The 13,829-nt window shown below is 49.7% G+C and overlaps 1 protein-coding gene across 2 annotated transcripts in view; it reads right to left on the reverse strand.

Annotated features, from left to right (window-relative positions):
* Positions 1-12,915, reverse strand: part of PRPSAP1 (phosphoribosyl pyrophosphate synthetase associated protein 1) — a 28,713-nt gene extending 15,798 nt beyond the window's left edge. The window contains exons 1-3 of one of the 2 annotated variants that reach the window (XM_080826727.1): positions 12,513-12,915; positions 7,202-7,254; positions 4,416-4,482 (exon numbers count right to left, since the gene is read on the reverse strand). In XM_080826727.1, the coding sequence (XP_080682853.1) occupies positions 4,416-4,482; positions 7,202-7,254; positions 12,513-12,682 (290 nt within the window). In that variant the 5' untranslated portion in view covers positions 12,683-12,915. The remainder of the gene's footprint in view (positions 1-4,415; positions 4,483-7,201; positions 7,255-12,512) is intronic. The other variant, XM_080826726.1, reaches the window with a different exon arrangement.
* Positions 12,916-13,829: the final 914 nt, after the last annotated feature.

Raw genomic sequence — 13,829 nt, forward strand, 5'->3', positions numbered from 1 at the left:
TCTTCTCACTCCCTCCTGGATTATCCAAGTCCTCGAACACCCCCTCTTTTGGGCCAGGAGTGTATCTCCTTCGCCTGGGGGAAGCAGGATCATTTCCCATGTCTTCGCTTGCATCTGTGTGAGGAGCAGACTCTCAGCGCTCCGTTCTGGAATCGTCCCTAGAGCAGCGAGGCTGCCCTCGCGGAGAGCAAAATGGAAAGCTTGCCGTGAACGTAGCAGAGAGCTGGCAGCGCGGAGGCAGTTACAAGAAACACTCGTCGTGAGACCGCTCTTTAGCCCGAAGGACAGACAGACCATTGCCTCCCAGTGTCTTCCGGTTTGCCGGCCGCGCTCTCCGACGGTGCCCTCCTGAGAAGAGCCAAGCCTTGTCCACATTCAACTTGGAGAACTCCCAACCTCGCCTTGGTCATTTGGGTTTTTGTAACTATTTCAGGCTTCTGTCACACAAGCATTTCTCCCAGAGGGTAGATACAGTTGAGTCAGGACTTGACTTCAAGAAAACGACGCGATTCCTTGCGGACTGCTGACAGGTTACACTCTTTTCCAGTTGTTTCCTTCCTCCGAAATAAGCTGGAGGATTCGTCCTCCTCACACTCCCAAATTAATAATGTCCCAAGTTCCTCCCTCTCTCTCTGCCCGCCTCTCTGCCTACTTGGGATCTCTGTCAAATACATAAATAAAATCCTAAAAATAAATAAATAAATAAATAAATAAATAAATAATGTCCCGGGGCGCCTGGGTGGCTCAGTGGGTTAAAGCTTCTGCCTTCGGCGCGGGTCATGATCCCAGGGTCCTGGGATTGAGCCCCGCATCGGGCTCTCTGCTCAGCGGGGAGCCCGCTTCCTCCTCTCTCTCTACTACTTGTGATCTCTGCCTACTTGTGATCTCTGTGTGTCAAATAAATAAATACAACCTTTAAAATAAATAAATAAATAAATAAAGTCCCAAGTTTGGCATCGAAAGGTTAGAGGACACACAGTCTTTAGGTAAAATCAGGACAAGACACTTATCAAACACTTTCAAGGCGCTTAGGAATTTTTTTAAAGATTTTATTTATTTATTTGACAGAGAGACACACGGCGAGAGAGGGAACACAAGCAGGGGGAGTGGGAGAGGGAGAAGCAGGCTCCCCATGGAGCAGGGAGCCCGATGCGGGGCTCGATCGCAGGACCCTGGGATCATGACCTGAGCTAAAGGCAGACGCTCAACTGACTGAGCCAAGCAGACGCCCCAAGAATTCTTTAGACTTGGTCGATTTTAGTCCATTCATACATTCACCAAATATTTATTGAGCAACGTGAACCAGGCACTGTGTTAGGTGGTGGAGACAAAATGGCAAACGAGGCTGACCACACCTCAAGAAAATGCCAGAGACCCACACTGGTCCACCCTTGTGGTAATCCTTTGTCCCAGAGAGCACATCTGACTCAATGTTCCCCCTCCCAAAGTCTTTCATACTTGATTCCACAGAGGGGAGAGCGTCCCTCCCCCCCATCACATCACCTAAATTGATGCCCTGTGGGTTCTGAATGTCCAGCTGGAAGACTGCACAGTACTTGGGAGGACAGCGTGTAAAGAACTCGGGAGTCCCCACCTAGACTGAACACCGGGCATCACAGACACCAGAGCAAAAGTTCTCCTCTGCATACAGACTGTGTGTCAACGCCAGACACACAATCAGAGCTTTCTCAACCTTCCACTGGTGTGATAGCGTGTGGAGCACGGCACTGGCCGTAGTTTCCTCCGTCAGATCTCAGTGCGACAATTTATTTAGCGTTGACGTGAGCTGAGCAGATTCTGGAAGGAAGGGAATCTGGGTATCCGTCCAGGTGGTGGGCTGTTCGCTGGCTTTTTGACAGCGTTTACATACAACCGAAGGCTACACCGAGACTTCCACAGCTCACCACGAGGTGGGCGCAGCCAGTCAGATGTCAACGTAACAGGAGGAACGATTTCGGAAGGACCTTGATTTCAGCATAACTCTCCTTCCACTCATTACTAACTTCTGCCATGAGGTTTCATTTTCTACTTTTTCCTCTTCCTAATGACCTATGCCAAGGGATTCAACAACCTCCAGCCCAAGGCTAAGGAAAACCTCCCACACCCCACCCCTTCGGTCAGGAAGGTGACAAAAGAGCCTTTGTCACACTGGCTTTCCCCGTTCACTGCCCGTCACTAGACAAACTGGACACCAGGCGGTTAATCTGCGGGCTAGCGGGGCGAAGGGAAGTTGGCTGGCGGCCCCCGCTCTGTTTATCTGTTCCCTAAGACTGTTCCAACTACATCCGGGCGACTTCTTGTAGCCTTTGTATCTAAGTAGGACAATCTTAATTGTTTACCAGCCGACTGGTTTTTCTTTCTCCTAAGGTAAGCACATCCTATATTAAATTCGACCCTTACTGCTCTGTCATTTTCGATAGACGACGACAAACGTTAAGGAACAGACACGGTCTGTAGACATCAGCTGAACGGAGCCAACACCACAGATGCAAGCCATGACGACGCGGTGATGGGGTAGGATTTCCCCCACCCCCAACCCCAAGCTTTAATCATCTGCAGCAAATAAGTTGCAAATGTGCTTTTGGTGACCCCTCTTGCGTGACATCAACACACCAGAGCTTGTAACATAAACAGGGAATAACTGTCCTTCAAGAAACACTTGGGAAGCTTCGTGTCCATTCTACTTCCCTTGCTCAGTGGCACACACGTCACTCATGCGACATAATCGCTTCCTTCAGGATGGCTTTGGGCCATTTCCAAATCATTAAATCCCACCCTCAACAACCAAAAATTTACCTTGACGGGAGCGGTCCCAAGAAAGAGGCCGCGAGCTCTGAGTGGTTCCAGGAGGTGAGCCCCACAGCCCAGCCGCAGCGGGAGTGAGGACAAGGCAGCCTCACCCCTCGCCAAGGACAAAAGCCAGGGTGATAAGCAGCACACCAGAGGGCAGCCCCCAGGGGTGTCCCAGTGCCCTCACTACTCGCATTTTACTCCCGGGCAAGACCTGCAGATTTTCCCCTCATTTCCAAGATGCAGCATCAAACAAAGCACTAGGCAAGAAGGGGGCACCAGTGTCAAACCCAAACTGCTGGAGGCCTAGAGGGCGATCAACACTGCGCACACCCACCAATACTTCAAAGGCAGGGACCCTTATTCCGTTTCCTGGAATCTTCCTACGGATCTCAGATCTCTGATCTCCGCTAACACAGACTGGCGTGCAGGTTGTTGCCGGGGGCACCTCTGTATAGGCTACTGATGGCTGATTCACCCCCTGGAGGGGGGGCGGTGGGAAGGGCTGAAAGTTCCAACACGGACCCGCTGGCTAGTTCCCCCGGCAACCAGCCCCCACTTCGCGGTTATCTAGGGGCTTTCCAAAAACCACCTCAGGTGTGGTTCAGAGGGGCGTTGTTAAATAACAGAAGACACCCTATACTGCTCTTATCACTTAGGAAATTCCAAGCGTTTTGGGAGCTCGGCACCAGGAAAGGAAGACCAAATAGAGATCTCTTTCTTTCTTTTTAATTAATTATTTTTATTTTAAGTAGTCTCCACACTCAAAGTGGGGCTCGCCCCACAACCTTGAGATCAAGAGCTGCATATGCTCTACCGAGCCAGCCAGCTTCCCCCAAATAGGCATTTCTTACAAGTCACATTGTCACTGAGGCTCCAAACAGCTTCCAAGCCCAAGGTGCTTTAAGGATGAAAGACAGTCGTGTAAGTGGGCGCACACTGCTGGCGGTCAGTGCCATTCTTACTACTGACTCGGTCTCAGGAATCTAAATTAACCGAGACGTGAAGGTCTGCATTTTTCAAAGACACACATAGCCTAACTACCCCAGTTCTCTGGGAGGGGATGAGAGGAGATAATCCCACATGGAAGGTCACCCTCAGGTAGGCTAGGACTTCCCCTAAGGGAAGGGGTGGCGGATGCTATCTCCTATAGGGACAGCTAGAAATGGGCGATTGGGCCAAAAAAATACAGTGCGATCAAAAGCTAATGATGCACGAGATGCTGGCTAACTAAACATAAGAAAAAATACATACATACGTACATATACACACACACAGTGCAAAAACTGTCCTGATGGGTACAAACCAGCATTGCATCTAACAACAAGAAAGCTTTTTAGTAGAGCGAAGCAGGCTTGGACTAGGTTCAGTGCATATGGACTGGTAAGGAAGGTACTTTTCCCCTCCAGTGGCTTAAGCTTGGAGAGGAAGATCCATAGGACAACGTGACAAACAGGGCAGGAACGTCAAAAGCCTACAACGGGATTCTGGGAAGCATTCAGTTTAACAAGCAAACACATTTACAGTGAAAGAAAACTCAGTCGTTGATTATATGATAACACAGTGAATTACATCACTCAGATTTTTAGAGGAAAAGGGAGACATGAAGTAGTGCTAACTCTTACCTGGGTATTGTCTGTATAATGAAAATATCTTGGCCACGAACCGATTCTTTTATTTCCACTCTTGTTTCTGAAAAATACGAAGTTTTATAGTTTAAGAAAAGCACTTCACGATACAATAATCAGGCAGCATTTGGAGGGAGTAGAGATGACACTACACCAACGTTCTACCTAGTGCGCCAAAATGAACTCTGAATAGATCACAATGGCAAGTACGTATACAGAAAATGTGACGCTAAAGGGAAAATAAGCCAAAAATACACCAACAGGTCCACAGAACATCTCAAGGTTCGAAAAAGAAAATCCATCACCAAAATAAAGATGAGAGGCTTGGGGGAAAGTCTACAGCAAATAAAGAGGTCAACGGTTAACATCTTTCTTTGAACAGATGCCAAGGCCTCCTCTGTGTCAGGCCCTGTCCTTGGGGCCCTGAAGTGGAGGACGTGGATCAAACGGATGAAGACGGATCCGGGAGAGACAACACAATGCCAAAGGCCGGCAGACTTTTCAAGCCAATGTGCCAGGAAAAGACCAAGGAGATGGGGAGCCTGGCTGGCTCAGTCGAGAGAGCAGGCGGCTCTTGATTTCAGGATCGAGAGTTCAAGCCCAATATTGGGCGTAGACTACTTAAAAAAAAAAAAAAAAATAGGGGCACCTGGGTGGCTCAGATGGTTCGAGGTCTGACTCTTGGTGTCAGCTCAGGTGGTGATCCCATGGGTCGGGCGACAGAGCCCTGCATCGGGCTTTCGGCTCGGGTTGCGGGGGCAGTTGAGGGGGGTCTGCTGGAGGATTCTCTCCTTCTGCCCCTCACTCCACTTCTGCACACTCTCACGTACTCTCTCTCTACTAAAGAAATCTTTAAAAAAAAGAAAAAGACCAGGAGAGAGAGTAATAGGGCTGGGAACACTGGCCTCATTGCAAGCTGGAACGTGCACCGTGTGCGGAGCCACAGACTAAAGGCGGGCACAGCTCGGATCCCAGAGCCCTGAGTTAACGCGAAGGAGACCAGACCCTAGCCTGCAGGATTTCGGCAGCAGAAGTCAAAAACACTGGCGTTTTGGGAACACCTTGGTGGAGGTGAGTAGAACGGCCTAGGGAGACTGAAAATTGAGGCAGGCGGGGCTGTTGGCAAACTCCTGCAAGAGCAGGAGAGGGCCGGGGGCGGGGGTGGGGTGGGGGGGAGGGCAGGGGGAGGAGGGGAGAGGAAGCCCAGAGCAGTGAGGGAAGGATGGAGAAAAAGGTCTGCATTTTTTTTAAAAGATGTTTTAAAGATTATTTATTTCAGAGAGAGAGAGAGAGAGAGAGAGAATTTCAAGCAGACCCACAGCTGAGCGGGGAGCCTGAGGGAGGGCTCAACCCCAGGACCCTGAGAGCACAACCTGAGCCAAAACCAAGAGTGGGAGGCTTAAGTGACCAAGCCACCAGGCAACCTGAAAAGGGTCTTCATTAAACCATCTTCTCCTCCTCTAGGGCTTATTTTCAGGATTCCCAAACGCCATCACCATAAATTAAGATCGTTATTGCTAAACAGATGAGCTCACCTATCTGCATTCACCTTTAGGGGTTTTTTGTTTTTAAAGATTTGAGAGGGGAGGGGCAGAGGGAGAGAGAGTCTCAAGCAGACCCCGCACACAGACTCGGGGCCAAATCTCACCGCCCTGAGATCCCGACCGGAGCTGGAACCAAGAGTCGGACTCTTGATGCACTGAGCCACCCAGGTGCCCCCACCTTTAGGTTTTCAAATACCAATGTCTCCTGTCTTGGCAGGAGATAAAGGGTGAATTCTGTCACCAAGTGAAAAGTTACTAAGTAGGGGAGCGCCTGGCTGACTCAGTCAGAGGAGCGTGGGATGCTTGACCTTGGGGTCATGAGTTCGAACCCTGCATGGTGTAGAGGTTACTTAAATAAATAAAACATTAAAAAAAAAGGTACTAAGTATGGAAGCTGGCTGAAGGATATCTGGGGGTTAATTATAACAGGCATGGAACTTATAACATCCTGGGTGCAAGTGATCTCCACTAAACCATCCATTAAATTACCTTTCCCTTTTCAAATACCTTTTTTTAGATCCCTGAACATCATTAAGTCTTAGTAATTTATCATAGGCAGTTCTACCCTAGAAAGAAAAAAGCACAGGGTCATAAACCGAGGCTGTCAACTGTGCAAAAATAGCTCCGAATTATTTTATATTAACTTGTCTTCGCAGGGCATTATAGTCTGAAGTATGGGGCCCCACTGGGGACACTGATGATGCAGCATTCCTAGGACAATGGCCATCGACAGAGGGCTTTCCAGCATTATCGTTTAATGTTACAATTATCCACAGAAATGCAGATGGCAGCAAAAATGGGTTATCAACCCAGGAGGAGAGTCTACAAGAGACCTGAGAGAAAAATTTGCTGATGAAAGAACTCAGAGATGGTTTTCCAATAAGTCATTACTACCTGGTACCAGATGGCTCTTGATGCCGTTTGACTAAACAACACAAGTAAATGTAAAAGGTATTCATCAAGTGTAGCCCAATACAGAAGAAAAAACACACGGTCTACATCTCTCCTTTCTTCATTGTAAAATGACAGGACATTTGCACTATCTTGGGAAAAGGGGAAGGAGACTAAGAAAGAGAACAAAGAAAGAAATCAAGACTAGGAGCGAAGCAGAGCTTAAGGACTTACACCTGACATTAAAGAGAAAAATGCTTGTGTTGCAGGTAACACCTGCCTTTTAAATGCACGTGTATTGAGTAAACACAGAGAACAAAGGATGTGTAAGATATTATTTTCGCTCACCTCCATTGGTCTCTTGATAGACCACAGATTTGCCCAATTCAGCACCGAGGCGCCTATGTGGGGGGAAAAGGCAATTAAAAATGTTCGTCAAAAAAACAATCCTCCAGTTCATACGGGTAATATTTAAAAGGCTGAAATAACCAGACCCGCATTCTTTCCCACAAACACAAAGTTCAGAAAGTTAAACGCAGTAAGGACTACACATCCGCTAGCCCTCCACGGCTCCAAGGGCCCCCCCTATTGTGACACACTGCTCTACCCCGGTCCGCGGCCAAAGTGCCCTGTCCAGTTCATTGTTTTCTGAATTGTTAACGGTCTTGCAAAATCTTTCCCAAACCCGTGGTTATCAGCACTAGTTCCAAAACCACAAGCCAGAGATAGAGGCCCCAGTTGTCAACAGCATATGGACTTCTGTGCCATTAACCAAACGCAGTGTGAATCTTGTTTGGATTAGAATCAAGTGTGAGGAAAAAAAACCAAAAAAAAACAAAAAAACCCAAAACCAAGTGTGAGAAGCCATTTTTGAGATAGTGAGGGAACTACAAACAAGGACCCGATACTAAATGATATTAAGGAGGGGCGGCGCCTGGGTAGCTCAGTGGGTTAAAGCCTCTGCCTTCAGCTCAGGTCAGGATCCTGGGGTCCTGGGATTGAGCCCCGCATCAGGCTCTCTGCTCTGCGGGGAGCCTGCTTCCCCCTCTCTGCCTACTTGTGATCTTGTCTGTCAAATAAATAAAATAAAATCTTAAAAAAAATGATATTAAGGAATTAACAGCATCAAAGGTTTTTGTTTTGTTTTTTTTTTTTTAAAGATTTTATTTATTTATTTGTCAGAGAGAGAGAGAGAGAGAGCACAGGCAGAGGCAGAGGGAGAAGCAGGCTCCCTGCGGAGCAAGGAGCCCGATGTGGGACTCGGTCCCAGGACGCTGGGATCATGACCTGAGCCGAAGGCAGCCACTTAACCAACTGAGCCACGCAGGCGTCCCAAAGGTTTTTGTTTTGTTTTGAAAGATTTTATTTTTAGGTGAGCTCTAACACCCAATGCAGGGCTTGAACTCATGCCCTGGAGGTCAAGAGCTGCATGATCCCCGGACTGAGCCAGCCACGCACCCCTGTGGTAGGTTTTTTTTTAAATCAGCTAGCACTACCCCTTGATGAGTGAAACACTATGATGTAGGGTAGATCTGCTTAGAAATACTCCCGCCAGCTATGCAGTGGAGCAGTGGTCAAGGACGCAGGGACTGAGGACAACGGGGGCTTTCAGGGCTCTGACGGCACGTCAGTGGCAAGGCCTTCTGGCCCACCGTCTGCCATTTCCGAGGTTGGACATTCTTGTACCCCGGCAGGTTGCAGCTCTCCCTCAAGTCTGCTGTGGCTAAACCAAGAAAGGAGACATGTGCAGATCTCCAAAGAAATACGATTCCGTGACAGGTTTTGAGATGAAGGAGGATGGGATCTTTCAGAGTACAAAGTGATGTTGGAACACAAAAAATTTCTTTCCATGGAAGTTTGTCACTGACCTGTGTCCCCCAACTATGAAACATGAATGCTGGGGTATGCAATATTTCTCTTGATAAACAATTAAGAAATAGTGTGCACAGCATAAATAAGTAAATAAATAAATAAACTTATTCCGGTCAGCCTTGGAAATGGAATGGGGGGGCACCTGGGTGGCTCAGTGGGTTAAAGCCTCTGCCTTCAGCTCAGGTCATGGTCACAGGGTCATGGGATCAGGCCCCACATCGGGCTCTCTGCTCAGAGGGGAGCCTGCTTCCCCTTCTCTCTCTGCCTGCCTCTCTGCCTACTTCTGATCTCTTGCTGTCAAAATAAATAAATAAAATTAAAAAAAAAAAAAAAGAAAGAAATGGAATGAGGGGTGCCTGGGTGGCTCAGTCAGTTAAGGGTCCTGGGATGGAGTCGGAGTCCCACATCGGGCTCCCTGCTCGGCAGGGAGTCTGCTCCTCCTTCTCCCTTTGCCTGCCAGGCCCCCCCCCCCCCCCGCTGCTTGCACTCATGTTCTCTTTCTCTAACAAATAAATAAAATCTTAAAAAAGAAGTGGAATGAACTTCTGATACACGGTATAATATGAACCCTGAAAAAATTATTCCAAGTAAAAAGATCAGACACAAAAAGACAAATGTTGCATGATTCCATTTATAAGAGGTACTTAGGAGGCGCCTGGGTGGCTCAGTGGGTTAGAGCCTCTGCCTTCGGCTCAGGTCATGATCCCAGGGTCCTGGGATCGAGCCCCACATTGGGCTCTCTGCTCAGCGGGAAGCCTGCTTCCTCCTCTCTCACTTTGCCTGCTTCTCTGCCTACTTGTGATCTGTCAAATAAATAAATAAAACCTTTAAAAATATATAAGAGGTACTTAGAATAGGCAAATTCAGATACAGAAAGTAGAACAGAAATTACCAGGGACTGGGAGGGAAGGAACTGGGAGTTAGTTGGACATGGAGTTTCTGTTCGGCATGATGAGAAAGTTCTGGAAATGGATCCCGGTAACAGATATACAACACCGTACAGGTACTTAATGCCACTAAATTATATACTTAAAAATGGTTAAATGGCACATTTTATGTTATGAATATTCTACCACATTAAAAAAGAAAAAAAACCTCCTGGGGTGCCTGCGTGGCTCAGTTGGCTAAGCAACTGCCTTCAGCTCAGGTCATGATCCCAGGGTCGTGGGATCGAGCCCCACATCAGGCTCTCTGTTCAGTGGGGAGTCTGCTTCTCTCTCTCCCTCTGCCTGTGCTCTCCGTCAAATAAATAAAAATAAAATCTAAAAAAAAAAAAAAAAAAAATACTCCTTAGGGTACCTGGCTGGCTCAGTCAGTAGAGCATGTAACTCTTGATCTCCTGGTCATGAGTTCAAGCCCCATGCCGGGTACAGAGCTCACTTAAACAAAACAAACCTCCAGGGAACCTGGGTGGCTCAGTGGGTTAAAGCCTCTGCTTTCGGCTCAGGTCATGATCCCAGGGTACTGGGATCGAGTTCCGCATTGGGCTCTCTGCTCAGCAGGGAGCCTGCTTCCTCCTCTCTCTCAGCCTGCCTCTCTGCCTACTTGTGATCTCTGTCTGTCAAATAAAGAAATTAAATCTTAAAAAAAATATATATATATATATTAAAAAAATAAAAAAAAAACAACAAAACAAACCTCCAGCCAGAAAAAGGTGAAAGATGGGTAAAGTAAATGAAATAAGATGAACAAAAAGTTTCTAAATTAAAGCTGGAAAAAGGATACGGGAGGTTAATTCTAACACATGTGTAACTTATCCTGAGAAGGTAACCCACCTAACTTTTTATTGGTTAAAGTGCATAACCAGAAAAGTTTGAAAATCCTTGCTTGGAAGTTCAGATTCAAAAGCAATCATGGAAATAAAATATAACCTCAGGGGCTTTCAAAGTTTGCCTAGTGGTAAAGGCCTTTCTTTCAAAATTTTACTCGGAAACTCCAGATATGAAACAGATAAAGGAAGTATTTACAAATATTATTTACAGTAATTTAAAAACATTTCTGGAACAAGGTACGGAAGAACCTAATATTTAAAAAAGCAAAACCAGGGGCGCCTGGGTGGCTCAGTGGATTAAGGCCTCTGCCTTCGGCTCAGGTCATAATCTCAGGGTCCTGGGATCGAGCCCCGAATCGGGCTTTCTGCTCAGCAGGGAGCCTGCTTCCTCCTCTCTCTCTGCCTGCCTCTCTGCCTACTTGTGATCTCTGTCTGTCAAATAAATAAATAAAATATTTTTTAAAAAAATAAAAAAGCAAAACCATTGACCTTTTAAATGTGCCCTCCTCCCTCAGCAAGGTCACTGTGGTAAAATCTGACCCAAAATAAACAAATATGAGCTTTATATTTGAAGTTAGCATTTTAGTTGGCCTCAAATGCCAGACATTTATCAGGGATTAGAAACAAACTAGGTAGTAGATTGCAAAAGGATTTACTCTTTTTATCTCACTTAAAACTCCAACTGAAAAGAACATAGGTCTTACTAAGAAAATATGTCCAAAGTTTCCCTCTCACATTTCCATCTAGAATCTAAAAACGGGTTCTTACAATTATTTATCAACTCTGAAAAATCCAGAGAAACGCTAATGTAAATTGTTTAAATACAAAAATGACTTTTTTTTTTGGACAGAGAGAGAGATCCCAAGCAGGCAGAGAGAGAAAGGGAAGCAGGCTCCCCGCTGAGCAGAGAGGCCGATGCGGGGCTCTATCCGAGGACCCTGAGATCATGACCTGAGCCAAAGGCAGAGGCTTAACCCACTGAGCCACCCAAGTGACCCCAAAAATGATTTCAAATGTTGAAAAACAAGCTATTCATTTTATATCTTACGCTTGTCCCAAGTTTATCCGGAAAGGGTTCCTAAGACCCTTCCTTTACATTAGAGCTCTGGGACTCTCCAACAGAGCCAGCTAGAAAAGAAGTATTATTCAGAGGCCCACTGTGAGCCTCTGCTCTGCTACATGCTTTATCTACATTATTTTGTTCATGCTTAGGATGTTCCTGCCCCGCAGATAGCACGGTCCTTATCTCACCAATGAAATTCACCAAAATCAAGTCTCTTGCCCAGCACCACAGAGCTAGTAAGGGGCAAGACCGAAAAGGCATCTGAGCTGTCAGACTCCAGCAGCCACTTAAGATCGCAGGCTTCCTTGGGTTAAAAACACAAGAAAAGGCAGACTTGACCTCAAATGATCGAATCTAAAGTCGACTTAGGAAACACAGTTAGACTTACTTCTCCCACTAACTCCGACAACTCTGCCTGTTCTCACTGCCCTCCCTCCCACCTCTGCTTCCTTGGTGCATCCCACACCCTCCACCTGCAAGGCCTTGCAGCCGCCCCTCTAGTGCCGCCGCCCCCCAAGTGTGGCAGTTCCCCTGGCGCCGCCAGGCCCGGTCGTGCGTGTCCCAGCTCCCGGACCTGCGGGCCTCGGGCCCACCGACGAGACCTGGGAGTGGCGACGACCGGTCTCCGAGGTCAACTTCTACCGTGGGGCAGGGAGCCGCACTCGGAGCCCTCCCGTCCAAGCGTCCCCTCCGGGGGTGATGACAACCTCCCCCTTCCCCGGCCCGGGAAGCGGGACTGGGGTGAGGGAGGGAGGGCGAGCGGTGCAAGGAAGCCGGCGCGGGCAGCAGTCAGAGAGTCGGCGGAACGCGTCCCCGCCGCAGAAGGGCCACCCGCAGGGTCGGTCCCGCCCAGAACCCGCAGGCCCGCGGCTCGACGGCCCCGGGTGCAGGGCGACGCGCAGGAAGGGGCGCCCGGGACGACCCCGGCCGGGGCCCCGCCCCCGCTCCCTTACTCGGTGATGCGCTTGGCCAGCTCGGTGCAGGCGGCCGTGGAGTTGGCCGAGAAGACTCGGTAGCCGGTGCGGGCGGCGTTCATGGCCGGGCGGGCGGCGGGGCGGGCTCGCGGGGCGCGGAGGGTCGAGGACGCGGAGAGCGGGGGCAGCAGCAGCAGCTTCTTGGGCATCGTCCGGCCCGAGGCGCGGTTACGGCCGGCCGGCGCCCGGGGCGGCTGTGGCCGAGGCGGCCGCGAGGCACGGGGTCCGGCCGGGGAAGGCGCCGAGACCCCAGGCACCGCAGGGGAGACGCCCGAGACCCTCACGGTCCTCCCACCCGAGGCCGCCAAGGGCTGGGGCGGAACCCACGCTCGCCGCGACCGGCGTATCAGCCACCTCCGAGCCAGCGGCGAGGACACCGCCCCCTCTCGGACTCGGCGAGAAGCGGGCTAGAGCGTCCCCGGGGCCGCCATCTCAGATGAGGGCAGGGCGGTGGGCGCCTCTTCTAAAGCTTGTCCTGCTCGGGGAAGCCTCACGAATCGCTCCGCCGCTTGCTTTTGTCGCTCCCACGGGAGCTCTTCTGCTCTCACATTCTTGGGCGGTGCGACCTGATTTGATAGTTGGTCCCAGCCGTGGCCAGCTTTTCTGCCAGGATCCAAAATGTCTGCGTCCGAGGAGGCTGACGCTCTAGCTCTGCGCCTCTATGCTCCCACAGCCCGAGCGCCGGGCGAGGGCTGGAGCGCTGAGCTGGGATTGATAGGAAAAGTGGAGGCGGGGTGGCTTTCCGCGGGTTACCGCGCAGCCCCGGAGGTGGTGCGTGGACCCGAGCCTCATCTTTATCCCCAGGCAGCCTCTAACCTCGTATCTGCACCGGAGGCAAAGTTCCTTGAGCGGGTCCAAGGACTCGTGCCCGTTGCCGCTCCGCCCTCCACCGTGGAAGCCCTTCCTCCTCCTCCTCCACATGCTCTCGTCCCTCGAAGACCTATTCGGAGCAGCGGTTGCTCCTCAGGGTCTTGCTAGATCACCTCAATCACGGTGACCCATCCTCCGCCCTCGGACTGTACCGTGTATGCTGCCGTGCATAGCGGCTGGTGTTTTATTTACCGTCGTGAACCATCTGCCTTCCCAACTAGGACGTAAACCCTCTTGGGGCAAGACTGTGTATATTCGGGGGTTCCGATTGCCCAGGGCCCAGGCAGACAGGGGTCTAGAGGAACGCAGTCAATGCATGTTGAACGAGACCCAAGAAGTGAAAGGAGGGGAGCCTTTGGGTCAGCAGTTACCAGCTGCCCCAGGATCGGGGATGGAGGCTTATGTCGCGCTTCTCAACACACCCGG

The sequence above is a fragment of the Martes martes genome (assembly GCF_963455335.1).
Source record: "Martes martes genome assembly, chromosome: 16".
In the NCBI taxonomy this organism is placed as follows: domain Eukaryota; kingdom Metazoa; phylum Chordata; class Mammalia; order Carnivora; family Mustelidae; genus Martes; species Martes martes.